Below are 17,488 nucleotides of genomic sequence, written 5' to 3' on the forward strand. Positions count from 1 at the left end.
GATAGAAAAAGCCCAGACCTGTCAGAAAATGAGCTTGAACGTGAATAAGAGAGACCTTGCCTTCTGAAACTGGAGGAATGAATAGATGTAGTAGATGCAGATATAGGTAAGTGTAGTTCTGGGAAACATGGCTGCTCTCATCTTAGAATTTCAAATCTCAGGGTTTTTTACTGACATCATGACATGGGCCTTTTCTTCTAGAAAGATGAGTTGTGTTCCGTTAGGGGTTTGAGGAGCACAGACAGTGTTTGGAACACGAGCAAGGGAATAGGAAAGGGGACGGCCAAGGGCTGTTGAGGGCTCAGCTGACAGCAAAGGCTCCAAACCACAATAAAGACTAATTTTCCCCCTTCAACATGCTCAGAATCCAGGGATTGGAAGTTGTAAAGGCTAATTTTGAGCTGATGGCGGGGGTTATGCTGAGTGTATGGCAGACGACAGGCATGATCGAGAATTGAGGGTGTCCAATCACACATATGGTCTGAACTACCTCAGGAAAGAAGTAAAGTCCAGAAGGGGGTGATAGGGCCTGGGGACGGAAATATCAGGGACTGGTGCCGTCTCTGAGGCTGAGAGGCACAGGTGGTGGGAATGGCGACAGATGGAAATTAGAAAGATAACGGATTACAGGCAGACAGTGGGGGCGTGAGAGATGACATGTTGACCAGAAAAGATTCCTGTACAGAGCAACTGGAGCAGTCAAGAAAGTGAGGCAGTCGCAGTGAGGGGTTTATGTGAAACGGCAGTAAAGGTCACTGGTGCTAAAGCCAGGTTGTTGGATGTTGTCCACACGGACATTAAAGAGCCCAATGTCAAAGTCCTCAAGAAAGGGGAAGTATTTCAGAGGATAAAGGAAATAAGGAAAATTAGAGACAGTGGTTCGAGAGTATCCTGCAGGAGGTTGGACTTTCTGTATGTTGAGTAGAGGTAAAAACTGATTATATTTTTTAAACTCAAGTGAACTAACACACAAGCAATTAGAAATAAGAGTATTCAGTAAGTTGACTGATTACCAGAAAAAAATTGTAAATATCATTTACCTTACTTACTGACAATAACAAGTTATTAAAATAAATGGGAGAAAGAGGTACAGGCAAGCAATCAAAATACACCCAGATATAAATTTAAAAGGTCTTAAAGTAAAACAATATACCTACTAAAGGAGACAACTTGAATAAATGAAGTTTACCTTCTTCAGAACGAAAACTTATAAAGTATTCCTTAAAGTTCACTGCTACTTCAAACAAAATGTCAATGACTCTCTTGAGAAAACATTACAGAGTGATTCTGAAATTCTTCTGAAAGAATGAAGCATTCAGAAATATCCAGGCTAAATATGAATCATAGAAAGATAGCTCTGTAGCTGTCATGATAAAGGTATCCTAACAAAGATTCAGAAGGAAATCCAAATTATCAGAAGGCATTTTCAAATCTGTGGGGGAGAAATGGGACAACTGATTAGTCATTTGGGAAAAATTATAATTGGAACCCTATTCTACTCCATAATTAAAATAAGTTCCTCATTGATCAAGTATTTAAGGACAGAAAAAGAAACCATAAAAAATACTAGAAGAAAACAAGAACTATTATACATGGTTTTACTATACATAAAATTAAATTCAGAAATTATAAAAGAAAAGATTGGTAGATTTGACCAAGATAAAAAATTGTGTGTGACAATAAAATAAGGCACTACAAAGGACCATTAATACTGGATTAGATTAATAAACTACACATTAATACAGTAGAATATTTTGCAGCATAAAGATGGCGTTTATCTCTGTTCATGAGAGTAGAATAGTCTCAGTAAAATCTTTTTTTTTTTTTGAGACAGAGTCTCACTCAGTTGCCTGGACTAGAGTGCCGTGGCGTCAGTCTAGCTCACAGCAACCTCAAACTCCTGGGCTCAAGCGATCCTCCTGCCTCAGCCTCCGGAGTAGCTGGAGCTACAGGCATGCACCACCATGCCTGGCTAATTTTTTTTTCTATATATTTTTAGTTGGCCAGTTAATTTCTTTTCTATTTTTAGTAGAGACAGTGTCTCACTCTTGCTCAGGCTGGTTTCAAACTCTTGAACTTGAGCAATCCACCCGCCTCGGCCTCCCAGAGTACTAGGATTACAGGCATGAGCCACCGCACCCGGCCTCAGTAAAATCTTTGATTTTTTAATTTTTTTGTAAATTGGTAAAGATATGTATAACCTGATGCTATTATATAAAATCCTATATTGTTATTTCTATTTGTTGCAATAGGCCTGGATATTCACCAGAATGTTAAAAAAAAAAAAAGGTGGCATTCTCTAAATTGTGTTTTCTTATTTTGTGTTGTTATACTGTTGGTATTATTTGGATTTTCTAGACTGAGTATAAGTTGTCATGGCAAAGGAAAAAATACTCTATAAAAACATAATTTTATATATTTTTCCTTAAACTTAAGATTCCCTGCTTTATAGAGGAGATTGATGCCTTTTAGACATTAAAATACCATTAGTTGTGCTTATTTGAAATGTAACAGCATGAAGACAACTTTCTAAAGTTGTAATCATCGACCCTGAAACTAGGTCTCAGGTCACACTATGAAATTAGGTGCACAGATAGCATGTGGGCTATCGGCTGTAGCTTGCTTAAAACTGCGCACACACAGCCTCCATGGGTTCAGAGGAGGAAAGCAGGCCGTTCAGGACTGTGTTCAGGATGGACCCAGGGTCCCTTCTCTGCTGCGTGGCTGTAACACTGCTTCATTGATTGTTCCCAGTCTCTCACAGCCTGAAATTTGTATGCAGGTGCTCAAAGGACAGTCAGTGGGCATCTGTCTCCCTGCCTTTCTACTCTTCTTCCCATACTTCTCTTCATTTATGCCATTTGAGCATGCACACTGGGAAAACCATAAATAATTGCTGACACACAGCAACATTTCATGATTACCATTGCTATAGATAGTCCCTATGTAAAATTGTTTAGGTGAAACAGATAATATGGCTTTAATTCTAATGATAAGAGCTCCTCCAATGAGGGTTTTCTTAGGAATATATGGACCACCTTGTAAGAGGCTCTTAACAAAGTATGCTTTGGAATTCCAGGCATTTCAGTGCTGGACAGCAGAGAGAATCCTGACAACTGTGATGATGTGAGATGGTCACAGGATACGTCTGCCAAACCTCTATTCCCTAGCATTGAGAATTCTCAATTCAAATTAAAACACTTTGTTTTCTGGCTAAAACACGTTTTTAAACCTTGTTTTAGTATATTTGTATATGGGCCTTTTTATGTAAAGCCTCTTTGAATTTTACTAAAGTCTCACAACATCCTAAGACAAGGAATTATTTCCAGTGTCTATAAAGGTACTTCATCAGGAAGGTTAACTGTCCCACTGAATACCAGGCAAAGCAAAAGTGAAAACATAGGATTTCGAATTTAGCACATAACCCACTGATTCCTAATCTCATCTCCCCTACTGACTTTATCCAAATACTTATATCAGTCATGATTTTGAAACAAAGTCATTCAAACCCCCACTTAAAATGCATTTCCCAAGGTGTATTTATATTTATGTATTATAAAACTTCTAGAATTTTCTGTTTGCCTCCTGCTCAAAATCCCTCCCTAAAAATTTACTTGAAATCTGTGCTGGCTTAAGATATCATGCGTAACTGGTATCTCAAAGTCAAATATGGTCCCTATTCTTCCTCTTTTTCAAAGAACTTTTTAAAAAATTACCATCTATGATTCTAAGAAGCTCATCGTAGAAACCTTGACAACCACAGATCATAGCAAAAAATAAAACAAAAACCATGATTAATTGTATCTCCCAAAGGAAACCTAAACGTGGTCCATATTTTGATTATGGATAATGTATCTCATTATCCAAAGTCAGTACTGACTAAATAGGAACTTCTTTCCTGAAAGTATGATTACAGATTCATCATTAATGAGGATTATTCTTCCAGTATTACTGGTTTGTGCTGACAAATTTACCCTTCTCTTCCAGCACCCCTTAAACATTTCCAGATGAAAGAAACAAAAGTAATTGATTTGCTTCCCACTTGGCCCAGTAATCTTGGCTTCGTTGGCACTTGCCTCTGTAGTTCCAAGATTTTAGAGGGTGTAAGACTTAAGTCTTAAAAACGTCTGAAGCAGGGCTAAGTGCAGTTTTATAAGCCCCTTCACTCCATGCCCGGGTGGTTCTGACATAGAAGGTTCTTAGGCCACACTTTGAGAACCACTAATTTATGGAGTGCAAAGACTGATCTTTCAGAAACTGTGTGGCTCAGGCACACCTGAAATGACCCTTAATGGAGGAGAGAAAAGTTCTTCAACCTTTTTTGTATTTTCAGTCCTGGTTTTGGTAAGCGTTGTTTCAGTCTGTGTATTTCTGTGCTGAGCCAGGCCCCTATTAATCAGTTAGAAGGAAATGGGGCCCTGCAGGCCGAGCCTTGAGGCTTCACGTTTCCCCAGCACCCTCTTTCGCGCCTCCCTCCCCTCCGTCTTCAAAGACACCCTGTGCCCAGTCACCTACAGCTCTGCCAGACCGTGTTGACATAGTTGATGACTTACCTGCACAATACCTTTGCTGTCTACGCTCTGTAGAACGGGCTTTCCCCCGGCTGGGACAGAAACACTCCATGGGTGACTCCTACGTTCATGTTAGAGTCGTAACAGAAAACTGAGCTGTAAAAGATACAGATGGCTTCCAACACTATACCACCACTACCACCGCCACCAGCCCTGGCCTGCCTTTTCCAGAGAAGATTATTCAGAAGAAATCTAGGTGGAGCACCTTGGGGGAGAGGGACACGAGAGGGGGCATTTGGGGAATTTATGGACGCTACAGAGAAGAGCCCTTCCCATTATCTCCACTACTGAGCAAGCCACGCTCTGCAGATGTCCGCCGTAAAACAAGCTGGCCCCCAGTTAGCAAAGTGGTTGCTTTGGTGCCCTTTCTAAGGCAGCCTGTCCGTTTGCCATCCGAAGCCATTCAAGGAAAGGTTGGGAGTTGTTAGAGAGGAGCTGTTTTTCGTGAACAGAATTCTGTAGGCTGTAGGTTTTGTTCTAAGGTTTGGCAAGAACCTCTTGCATGAATAAGGGGACAGGTAACTTTTGAGGAATTTGTCAATGTTTATGCTTCTGAGAATGTTTATGAGAATATAATACATTTTGAGAGCGCTGATCTTTGCCTCTGTGATTTTGCTTCAAGCCCACACACTGCTCATTTGTAGATCAGTACAGAATTGTCACTTTTCTGTGTTCAGGAGGTCTGACCTAACCCTGCGAATTCTGAGACCAGTGAGCATGTCCACGTGAGAGCCCAGGCAATCTCGAGGCCGGCCCGGCCCGAGGCCTTGCTGACGCACGGTACTGACGGGCCAGAGGAAGTGGGTGGCCCGGCCGCCACATCACCACCCAGGTCTGTGCTGCTCAGCTTCCCTCGCCACTGCCCCTGGGGTACTCAAGGGGAGCAGCCGGAGTGTGGGCACGACGGCCCGGGCGTGGCTCCCTCACCGCACCGGGGTCAGGCAGCCATCCGCTTTGATGTGTTCTGTTCGTAATTACAACTCGCTTTATGCTGACCCATGTAATTAGGAATCTCTCTTCATCTTCAAGAAAGCCTAATCTGACTCAGGTGTTGAGATTTGGGAATATCATTTTCTGTTTCTTCCTCTCTCCAGGACAGCCAGCACAGGCAGGGCCACAAGAAAAAGGGACTCCGGTACCTGGTGATGTCAAAGTGGGTGCTTCCCGTCGCCACGCTGGCGGGAGCCCTGTGGACTAGTGCAGGGACAGGAACCCTCCCAGTGCCCTGCTGGGCACCCAAATATCCAGCAGTGTGCATAGAAATGCTTTAGTCTTAAATACTACTACGTAGTGCTAATACCGTCCCTGAAGAACACCTAGATTTCACTCCGTTTTTAAAAATCAGTTACAAATTTTAATCTTTTTAGGTTGATACTACGTTACACTACACACTGTGGTAGTTACAGGTGGAAAGATAGTGTTGTCTTGGATTTGCTCCAAAAGAAATAGGTGGGAGTAGTGGGCAAGAATGTAGATGAAACAAACAAACTGGCTTGGTTATAATATTTCCAATGCCTTGTCTACTTCTGTGTATGTTAGAAAATGTTCGTAGTAAGTGGTTTAAAATTTTTAAAACCATTTATGAAAATAAATGGATACCCTTAATGCCTTAGCTATTCTGTAAATTTAGTATTGACCCCAAAAAGTAGACCAGGCTGAGTGTTCTAACGGAACCCAGCGGGAGCCGTGACTGATGTTCGGACGCTGCCACTGCCCCTCTCACCAGCAGCGCTCGCTGCAGCGCACACGGAAACGCCCCCAGGTTCTTCCCCCAAAGCTTCCAAAGATGGGGTGGGGAAAGCCTGTGTCTGTGTTTCTGGATCCGGATAGGGTCTGGCAGAGAGCAGCGCCGCAGGTGTGGAGGGAGGGCCTGGGGTGGGGCGAGGGCAGCCAGGGCCTTCCCGAGACACTGAAATACGACAGGCGTCCCTGGGGAAGATGCCACTCCCAGAAACTGGGCGCTGAGCTGCTGTGAGGAAGCCCCAGCTCATGCAATAGAGAATCTTCTCTTAGAACCTTCTCCATTTCCAAAAAGGCGTAAAATGGACAAAGCAACCCTGTTTTCTTCTGGATTCTTGGGATCTGCAATACTTAGCGTTGCCCTTTAAACAGTAGCGAAGTAAAGCGAGCTAAGGCGTCTCGGCCCCTCCCGGCCTTGACGATGAGATCGTCTGGCCTGAGTAAGCGGGCAGACCGCGCCGCCGTTCACCCAGTCTCGGGAAGCAATGGTAGAGCTCCCCGGTGGGAATGTCCCTTCTGTGCCCACCACCAGGACGGGTGGATCTGTCTGGTCTGTGTTTGGAGGAACGGGAAGGGCAAGCTGCTGCCTCACCAGAACCGCCCTCACTGCTCAGTCTGAGGCTGCTGGGACAGGATCCAAGCCCCAGCAGCAAGCTGTCCTGGGCTTCCCCTTGCCAGTCTCCCAAGCCCAGGAATTCCAAGTGAGGCACATCGTTCCTGTTGCTATTTATGCTGTCTGGTGTAGCCAGAAAAACAGCTGCAGGCTAGAAATCGGAAACCTGGCCTTCAGAGCTGGTGTAAGGAACACGCAATGGACTGAGCGCCTTTGTAGGGACACAGAGGCATGATGAGGCCAGGAAGCTGCCCTCCAGGGCTCGTGGCCGAAGCTGAGGAAGGTAAATAATAGCCAGCTCATAATTTTTAGGAACCCCCATATTAAAGTGATAGAGTTGCCACGATAATCATTCCTTATAGGATATTGGGAAGGAGTATGAAAAAGGGAAAGGTCAGTCCTTGGGACCCAAAGGGAGCTGGGGAAGTCTTCCTGTAGGAGGTGACCACGGCCAGAGCTAAGTCTTGAAAGATAAACTGCTTTGGGGACCACGGCGACGGCATGGCGACCCGAGCGGAGGGTGCCGGGCCTGAAAGCGGGAGGAGCTCTACACGGCAGAGGGCTGTTGCTGTGCTCGTCCGCAGCCCTCCCGAGGGCGCTGGGGAAGCAAAGGGGCACCGGGCGGGATGCTGTGCTCATGTTGGGCTCCTCGAAGAGCACGGGGCAAAGTGACCTTCCATACGGCAGAGGGGCGCGACCCAGAGCTGAAGTGAGGTAGGGAGGCATAGCGTGGTCCAGGCAGGAGCACTGAGGACCCTAGCTAAGCCAACCAAGCTAGAGAAAGAAAAAGAGGGGACCTTCCTAGCACTCTGGGAGGCCAAGGCGGGCGGATCGCTCAAGGTCAGGAGTTCAAAACCAGCCTGAGCAAGAGCGAGACCCCATCTCTACTAAAAATAGAAAGAAATCAATTGGCCAGCTAAAAATATATAGAAAAATTAGCCGGGCATGGCAGCGCCTGCCTGTAGTCCCAGCTACTCGGGAGGCTGAGGCAGCAGGATCGCTTGAGCCCAGGAGACTGAGGGTGCTGTGAGCTAGGCTGACGCACTCTAGCCTGGGCAACAGTGAGACTCTGACTCACAAAAAAAAAAGAAAGAAAAAGGACTTACCTAGAAACTATTTAAGTAGGTAAAACTCCACGAGTCTGGCGTCTGATTGGGCTTGTGGAGAGAAAGCTATTAGTAGTCAACGCCTGAGAGTAACGGAGCCTCTGGTCGCTGAGGCTGGGTTGTGGGCCTCAACACGCTCATCTTTGTTTCCTTGTTTGGGAGACGGGGGTAGCACCTTTCTTACATGCCTGCTCAGAAGGCTGGCATGCGGGTTAGTGTGGTATCATGGCGCCGTGGGTGTGAGCGCTCTTTGAAAACAGCAGAGCACAATGCAAGTATAGAGCCATCGGAGCATCCCGCAGAAAGGGGTGGCAAGGCAGACGGAGGAGGCACGGATGTGTTTTCCAAGCAGTATATTTTCAGTGTAGAGACAATGCATGTTTGGGGGGGGGAAATTAAGGACATAAGGATGTCAAATAAAAGATTAAAATCTGTTTAGAGTCACTGCTTATTTCCTTGAAGGAGGTACTAATTGTCATGTATAAATTGCACCAAATCTAATTCTTCTATCCTGTACAAGTTAGTTGTATTTATAAGATTGGGGTAAATGTAGTTCAATAGTAGTGAGAAGTTTTCATTAGTTCCTCAATTCATATTTTGATACATATAAACAATATATAATAGTATTACATTATATTTTTATATTATATAATAAAAATATGGAATAATTCCATATTATTGACACTAATCTGTACAAAATACAGGTATATATTCTGGGGAAAAGTAAATACAGACGAGACATTCAGTTCTTACATCGATTACATTAACACTCTGAAACCTCACTTATAATTTGATATAATTAAAACTATACTCTTATTGTTTTGCCATGGGAGGGCGTGAACTGCTCTTTCCTTACGTGTGTCTACTTTGGGAGTGTTTTGGTTAAATCAAAGCTCTTTACAGAAAACTATTTTCTCTAATATACAGTATCCCACTTTTCAGAAGTGACAATCTCTTCTCTGGAAGTTGAGTCCCATTAATTTTTTATTTAAAAAGGAACAGTGAGCTTTAATAACACGTGGCCTTTAAGCAGAGAGTCTGCCTGCGTGCTGGTGACTCCATGATGCCCCGGCCGTGTGGTCACTCGGCGCGGCTGAGCGTGAAGCCCGAGCCGGCTGCGGGGAGGTGGCTGCGTGTGCATCTGTGAGCACGCAGCGCTCGCGCCCAACCCGAGGTCGGAATACGGGACACGGAGGAAGTAGCAAGCCGAGTTCGAGTGAGAAAGAAGCAAAGTCTGGGGCATTCTCTAGTGCTGTTTTGGACTCTCGTAGTAACTTTTAACTCTGCTGCAATGCTGTGTGCCTTGGTCTCTTAGTTCTCTCTGGCTTTTGATCTCTTTTTCCCCCTCGTACATGGGACAGAAGACAGAGCCATGGGAAATGAAGGGTCTAAGGGGGAAGAAAGGCTGTAGTCAGCACAGATGCCCGGGTGACAAGAGGCAGCTCTTCCCTCCTGCGCTCAGCTGAGGGCCAGGCACGTGTGGGAGTGGAGGGGCCTCAAAACAAAAGCAAACTTTTCTCTCTCCCAAGTGTGTTTTTAATGGCCCTAGTGTACGTTTGGCTGTTTTAAACTAAAAAGTTACTGTGATATTAATAGGTGAAAAGTTTCCTTCTGGCCAAATACATGTATTTCTGGCACGATACATATTCCCTCTCTCTCTACCTCCCCAAATAAAATTTCCTTATCACAGGTATAATTTTACTGAGGTCAGACAAGAGAACTGAAATTTAGTTCGAGGGGAATTTGTATTAACATAAAGAAACAGGCCAGGCACAGTGGCTCACGCCTGTAATCCTAGCACTCTGGGAGGCCAAGCGCGAGGATCGCTCAAGGTCAGGAGTTCAAGACCAGCCTGGGCAAGAGTGAGACGCTGTCTCTACTAAAAAAAAACCAAAGCGAAAGAAATTAGCTGGACAACTAAAAACAAACAAACAACAACAACAACTAAAAACAAACAACAATAACAACAACAAAAAAAAATATATATATATATATAATCAGCCGGGCATGGTGGCACATGCCTGTAGTCCCAGCTACTCGGGAGGCTGAGGCAGGAGGATCCCTTGAGCCCACGAGTTTGAGGTTGCTGTGAGCTAGGCTGACGCCATGGCACCCGGGCAACAGAATGAGACTCTGACGTAAAAAAAAAATATATATATATTGGTCATGCTCACTCTAGGCACCTCTGCCTCCTCCTCATCCCCTTTCTCTCCTACCACTTAGTCCTCATTCCTTCTCTCTCCTGGAAGAGTCCCTCTAAACCCGAAGCCCTAGTCCACTGAGGCTGTCATAACAAAATACCCGTGGATAGGCTAGCTTATAAACAGCAGAAATGTACCCCTCACGGTTCGGAGACTGGAAGTTCAGGATCAAGGCAGCAACAAGTTCAGTGTCTGGTGTGGAGCCCCTTTCTGGTTCATGGGCAGCTGTCTTTTTGCTGTGTCCTCACATGGAGGAAGGACCCTCATGACCTGATCGCCTCCCCAAGGCCCCACCTCTAATACTATCACCGTAGGGTTTAGGATGTCAACATATGAATGTGGGGGAGACACAAACATTCAGACCATAGCACCAGCTCTCCCTGAAGTTACTCTCTTGCAAAACCATCTACCGAAGGCATACAATAATTTTCTTATGAGTATCATTTTCATAAACTGCCACATCTCAGGAAACCGTGACACGACCTGCTTTTCCCTCCTAAATTCAGAACTCCTCAGCTCAGCTGCACACTGATCCCTCTGCCAGTAAGCACCACACCGCAGCCATTCTCTTCATGTGGTTCCTCTCGCCTGTCACTCACTTACTATACTACAAAAGAGTACTATACTGTTTGGTCTTCCCTATATATAAGTTACTTGTACTTTCCTTTCTCCTTTGTATAACTTTTTATGACTTTTGCATGAAATTCACCCAATTTTGTACTGTCCTTGATCTTCTGTTCTCCTTTAAAACAGGGTTCCAAATTAATCTCCTCTATGATAAGCCCTACTTAATGATGAAAAATCCAAAAGAGAAGAGTTAACACTCTTTATTCTGGATTTTAATGGCACTGATAAGGCAGTGGGCTTTGTTTTCTGTGTGTGTGCTTAAACTGTTCAGTTCATCTGTAAATATATTGAGAACAGGGACCACTCCTAAATGTTTGTTCTTCACTGGGCATATTCTTTCCCTGTATTACCTCCAAAACAGTATTCTCAGTGACCATATTGCTCTTCATAATCCGGTTTTAATTTATACTTATTCCTAAAGTACTTGAACTCCTTTTCAGTCTTATTTGATATTTATGATCTTTTGAATATTTACCCTGATAGCTGAAAATTTGTTAATATTATACTTTCTCTAAATTTTTTTTCTGGAGTTTATGCCCTATTTTTGCCTTCCTATCTTTGAGTAAGGGTTTCATTCTATTAAAAAGCAGTTATTCCCTAAATATAGTCTTCAGGCCAAAAGCCATAATCAAGTAGATGTCCTTTACTATATCATAGCTATATGAAAAGTGTCTCATTCTGACTTTCAGCAATTGCTGGTGGAAGAAGAATTTTAAAATGCAATGAAGATAGAAATTTGAAAAATATTTAAAGTCCCTCCTCCTGAGAAGGTTATATTCTAATTTAGAGGAGATATATTCAATATGTATTTTTAGAAATTGTCTTAGTACTGAGCAATGCAAACTAATATTTATGCACTGAGGTTGTAAATCACCAAAGAGAACTCACTATCAGCAGCATCAATATACCTTGGCTGGACATTGGAAATGTCGATTGCTGCCTCCTTGATGCATTTTCTTATTTTCCTTTGTTGTTTTCCAACTGTGCTTGGCCTCAAAATGCCACTGCTGAGAAGTTATTTGGTCTGATTATGGTTTTGCTTGCTATTGTTTCTTCCAACAGTGAAGACAGTTTTTTCAAGTTTCCATATGATTCCAAATTATTGCTCATTAATAACCAGTTTGAAAAGTAAGTTTACATACGATGCTGATTCAGCAATGGGGAAAGGGACAAGACTGGCCTTTTTCTCCTAAGCCTAACGTGGCCCTCTTCCAATAGGACTTGTCTACCACACTTGGGAAGGAGTTTACCAGGTAGGTTCTGAGATAAAATTTAAGCCCAAACCCTATTTAAAATGCTGGTTGTTGTCCTGTGTTGCAAATATACCCAGTTGTACACTCAACAAGTATTAATTGCATAATTCCTTACATCCAGACATTGAAAACAAAGAGATGGAGGCCAGTATCAGGAGGAGGGACTTTAAATATTTTTCGAATTTCTATCTTCATTGCATTTTAAAGTTCTTCCACCAGCAATTGCTGAACGTCAGAATGAGACACTTTTCATACAGCTATGATATAGTAAAGGACATCTGCTTGATTGCGGCTTTTGGCCTGAAGGCTATATTTAGGGAATAACTGCTTTTTAATAGAATGAAAACCTTACTCAAAGATAGGAAGGCAAAAAATAGGGCATAAATTCCAGGAAAAAAATCAAAGGGGGCTTCATGGGACTTGTCCTGAGTCTAGAATGACGGTAGCTGTGGACAGTTGCGAGGGAGCAGAGAGGATATTCCCGGCTGGAAGAACAGAGAGCCAGTGCACAGAGGAGGGATGGCACGATATGGGCAAGGCCACAGTGAGAAGGCTAAGATGGCTGGAATGGAGGATTCTTTTTGAAGGTAGAGGGAGGTTGTGACTCTCTAGAGGGTCTTGGCTCACGTCCAAATGCCTCAGTCTGGTGCTCAACAGAAAGCCATTGTTGGCTGTGGGGCGGCGTGACGTAATGGAGGGGAGTCTCTGGAGGATGAATCGCGCTTTGATGTCCCGAAGACTTAAGCGGGACTGGAGATCATTGCGTGCTGGGGTGGAAAGGAAACTCCTGCAGCTGCAGCTGTTCTCTGCTGTTGGCTTCATCTTAAAGCAGCCACAACAGCCTTTGGGGGCTGTTGGGTTGTTTTTTTAAGATAAGCTACTTTGAGTTGGGTTTCTACCCCTTCAGAATCAGAATTAAATGACAATTAAATGCTTTTTGGCATTGTGTGAGTTGCCTTAGGCTTTGAAAGAAAAGTGGTATTTTAGGAAGACAGAATTAGGGGGAGAGATAAAGCTGCTGATGATTGCCTTGTGCATGTCAGTGAGAACAGAGGGGCACTCCAAGAGCAGGTTAAAGATGCAGTGGCGCCAGATGGTGGCCTCTGCCACGCCGTTGCTGCAGCCCCGGTAGCTGCCCACATGGGGGTGTTACTCTTTGCAGTGGCAACGTGCGGGACTCAATGGAATTAGTTTCCATACTGGCAGAACTCCCTGTAAAGTCAGATGCTCTTTTATTGTTGATTTCTTTTGGTTCTTTAGGTAGTTTTTATGCCTATTATCAATATATGTCTATTACCGTGTTTCCCCGAAAATAAGACCTACCCATAAAATAAGCTGTAGCAGGATTTCTAAGCATGTGCGCAATAGAAGCCCTACCCCGAAAATAAGGCCTAGTGACGGGCGTGGCTGCGCAGCACATCTGCAGACCCATGCAGTTCGTCGCAGACCCATGCATTTTGTCGCAGAGCGGGAAAGAAGACGAGCAGCCCTTCTCATCTGTCCCATGAGAGCTCTAGTGCTGGACGGGAGAGATTGGGGCCAATGGTTCTAAAGGAAATAGAGTCACAAGAAATTCAGGATGGAATTCAGAGTTTAGAGAGTTATGATGATGTTCCAGAAGAAGACGACTTCACTATATTTGAATAAATGTAGATTGTTGTACTGTACTTAAAAAAAAATAATACATCTCCTGAAAATAAGCCCTAGGGTGTCTCTCTCTCTTTTTTTTTTTTTTTTTTGAGACAGAGTCTCACTTTGTTGCCCAGGCTAGAGTGAGTGCCATGGCGTCAGCCTAGCTCACAGAAACCTCCCAATTCCTGGGCTCCTGCCTCAGCCTCCCAAGTAGCTGGGACTACAGGCATGCGCCACCATGCCCGGCTAATTTTTTCTATATATATTAGTTGGCCAATTAATTTCTATTTATAGGAGAGACGGGGGTCTCGCTCTTGCTCAGGCTGGTTTTGAACTCCTGACCTTGGGCAATCTGCCCGCCTCGGCCTCCCAGAGTGCTAGGATTATAGGCATGAGCCACTGCGCCCGGCTTAGGGTATCTTCTTGAGGAAAAATAAATATAAGACCTTGTCTTATTTTCAGGGAAACACAGTATATCTAAACCTAGATTTGCAAAATCCTTCCCAGCAAACTGCATTTCCGCTCCGTCCCCCGACAACCTTGGAGTTGCTGGACATTCCTCTGCATTGCCTGCGCTCGCCGCCCACCGCAGTGTCGCTCTGGGTTATCCAGGGCAGTCTCCACCTCTTGCCTTGAGATGCACCTGCTACCTGCCTTTCCATTTTCTCCCCCATTCCTGTGCCCTGCCTGGGCAGACTCCTCCAGAAGCACGCGTCTCCTCAGGCCCCATGATGCACACGTGGAAAATCCCAGGCACTCGGTATCTCGTCATTTCATTCCTTCTGTTTAAAAATCCTCAGTTAATCCCTACTGCCAATCAAATGAAGTCTAAAAGCAAAGCCCTCTTTGATTAGGAATCAAAATTCACAACAACCTAGTTTCTGCTGCCTGTACTCTTAAAAAAAACAACAACCAAACTGCTCAGTGTTCTTGTAGGAGTGTGAGTTTCCCTCACCTGCATATTTTTGCTTCTGCCTGCATATTTTTCCTTGCATTTCTCATATTGCTACCTAACCCAATTATATGGCCCCGGCTCAAATCTCGATCCTTCCACAATAAACGCTGCGTAGTTGCAGCGTGCCCTGGGCGGAGAGGCGGCACCAACGGCAGAGATGCAGTAAGGGAAGGCTTTGATTTTTCCAATCTGAGGAGCCGTTTTCTCTTTACTGTTTTATACAACAAATAGAAATATAATTTACATTTCTGGTTTCTTATACTGAAATATACTTCTGACAGCCACACTTTGTTTCTGCTAATGAGACAGATCACCCACCTGCACACGATGTGATGCTGCTGCTTCCATGCAGCTCCCCGAGTCTCCTCTTTACAATTAGAAGAGATTTCTGGATTCCTTAGACACTATCTTGGTGGCAGATAACCCTAGCGACCTGTTTTGTTCTTTCTTTATGTGCTAAACTAAAATTCACAATAAAGGCTAAGTCCCTTGAGAACATAGAATCTGGTGTTAGCTTTTAAACATAGTAAGAGCTCAAACATTTGAAGATAGTAAATCTGCCCATTTTTATTATCTACTCTGTATTTTCCATCTTTTCTACAAGGACATTAATAAAGATTATTTAAAATTTTAGATGTTTACCAAAATAATACTGTGCATTAAAACTTGGTTATGAACTCACCCCCACCTCTCCCATCTCCCAGCTGCCTCCTAAGTAGCTGCCACTTAACTGTGCCTGAATTTAATTGTAGTTACTTCATTATCTGTTAAAAAAAAAAAGAAAAGAAAATGTGTATCCTGCACTCTCTTGCTTTATTAAGCTTTATCTCTCAACCTCCTGTTTTGATGGAAAAGAATCAACTCACTTATACTAACTCCCTTCCTCATTTCTTCCTACTCCCCATTTTAAATAGGCGGAACACTCTTTCTAGCTCCTACAGGCTTGCATTTGTCTCGTTAAATAATAATACCTCAACCTAAATCTCTTTAACTCCTCACTTTTTAGAATAAGAAATTCGTAACCTCTGCCCTTTTACCTCCCTTTTTTCTTTAACAATGTCTTCCCTTCCCCTCTTTGTTTTCTGTGTAGAAGGCCTGTGCATTTGGTACAGAAGTGCCTGACTGATATGTCTTGTTTTCCCCTTTTCCCTTTTCTCTTTTTGAACTTGTATATCTTGATGCTATCTTCTTTGCTTCCTTGCTGCTTTGCCTTCTTTGGTTGAATATATAGGTCTCATTGATTGAGCAGGTGCATTAGAAGGAAGACTTGAAGGCAGAGTGTCCAGGGCAGAGGCAGCAGCCAGTGCCCAGGGTTCTCTCGGAGCTGGGAGTGTGGCAGGCGCGGGTGAGTGAAGGAGACCACAGTCCCGGGGACGGGACGGGGACATGTGGGGGACGGTACGGGGCAGCTCCTTGAGTGCCTGGCAGGCCATGAAAAGGATCCATCATGATGCGATTCTGTCTTCTGGGTGCTATCTTCTCTCTGACATATCTAAGGAAGATACTGATGAGGTTTGGAGTTTTGTTTTCATATTTGCTTGTTTCTCTTGAGTCTTCTTCTGTTCATCAAAGTCAGGTTCCCCGGGATTTTACTTTTTTATTGGTTTATCTTGGTCTTTTCTTTCAGACTTCAGATTTTCTTCTAAGATCTAGCAATCCTTGGTTGTTATTTCATATTTAAGAACGAGGTACTAGAACAAAAAGAATAAGGGACGGAGTAGCTGTCCCGGATCTGAGTAGCTGTCCCGGATCTTTGTACGTTCATGGATAGGGAGTTGGCACTTTGAGGACTACCTTACTCAAAACGGAAGGTGGAGGATTTACTCTGGGGCTCTGTCCCCCATACTATTAATAGGTACCCTGGTTTTCTACACCTAAGTTGTTCAGGTTTTTTTAGTGATGACCCTTCTGATGTTTTTCCCTCTTGTGCCAAGCTCTTGACTGCCTGCCATTGAAGGAAGGGGGTGTCAAAGATTTCTCACAGGTACACCTTTAATTAAATCTAATGTTTTCAGCAACTTCTCACTTACTCCTACTATAGCATCTCATTGGACTTTTTGACAAACAGATCCCTATTCTGTCATCCCTCATCGGTGCCGGGATTCTGCACTGCAGCTTCCTTTACCCATGAGTAAATGTCACCCTTCACTTTATGCTTTCCATTTTACAGAAATTTGGGGAAATCACTCGTTTGTTGATGCTTTCCCTCCACTATATTGTAGCAGGATTATTACTTCTTTTACAAATACTCATTTCAGGGGCCTTAGAAAGAAAGGAGAGACAGTCACGTTTGTGTTCCCATTCTGCATCTGAACTGGAATCCTGTCGGATTTCACTGAAGGCTTTGCTGAAGTCAAAGAATACTGTGCTTTTGCCATTCCTTTATCTATGTGCCAGCAAGTCGCTCTACAACAACAAAAAAAGTTAGTTTGACGTTAATATTTTATTTTCATGTCATTCTAACCCCTAATATCCACTTTTCCCCAAATGTTTAAGATAATTTATTTAAAAAGTCAATTCTAGGATGTTGCCAAGAATCTGTGATGCAGTTATGATAAGAATTGTTTTTCCTAAATGTCTCCACCAACCCATTAGAAAAATTGGCAAAATGAACATATGGAAATAGCTAATTCATAAAACAGGAAATTTTTTTTTCTTTTAACATTTGCCCTTTGGCTATAAAAACAGGAAATTTTTAAAAAGCTCTTAAATATGTGAAAATATACTCAACCTTACTCATAAGAAGAGAAGTACAAATTAAAATAGTAATGGGGCCAAGCTCAGTGACTC

The 17,488-nt window shown here is 43.5% G+C and overlaps 1 protein-coding gene across 6 annotated transcripts in view; it reads left to right on the plus strand.

The window, feature by feature from the left end:
- GRAMD2B (GRAM domain containing 2B) overlaps positions 1-17,488 on the plus strand; it is a 73,066-nt gene that overhangs the window by 22,206 nt on the left and 33,372 nt on the right. For 2 of the 6 annotated variants that reach the window (XM_020290104.2, XM_076008330.1), the window contains exon 1: positions 13,842-17,121. The exons of 3 other annotated variants lie outside the window; for them this stretch is intronic. In XM_020290104.2, the coding sequence (XP_020145693.1) occupies positions 16,851-17,121 (271 nt within the window). In that variant the 5' untranslated portion in view covers positions 13,842-16,850. Of the gene's footprint in view, positions 1-13,834; positions 17,122-17,488 lie in introns of those variants that run through there. One more of the 6 variants, XM_076008326.1, reaches the window with a different exon arrangement.

Source organism: Microcebus murinus, chromosome 11, assembly GCF_040939455.1.
Source record: "Microcebus murinus isolate Inina chromosome 11, M.murinus_Inina_mat1.0, whole genome shotgun sequence".
In the NCBI taxonomy this organism is placed as follows: domain Eukaryota; kingdom Metazoa; phylum Chordata; class Mammalia; order Primates; family Cheirogaleidae; genus Microcebus; species Microcebus murinus.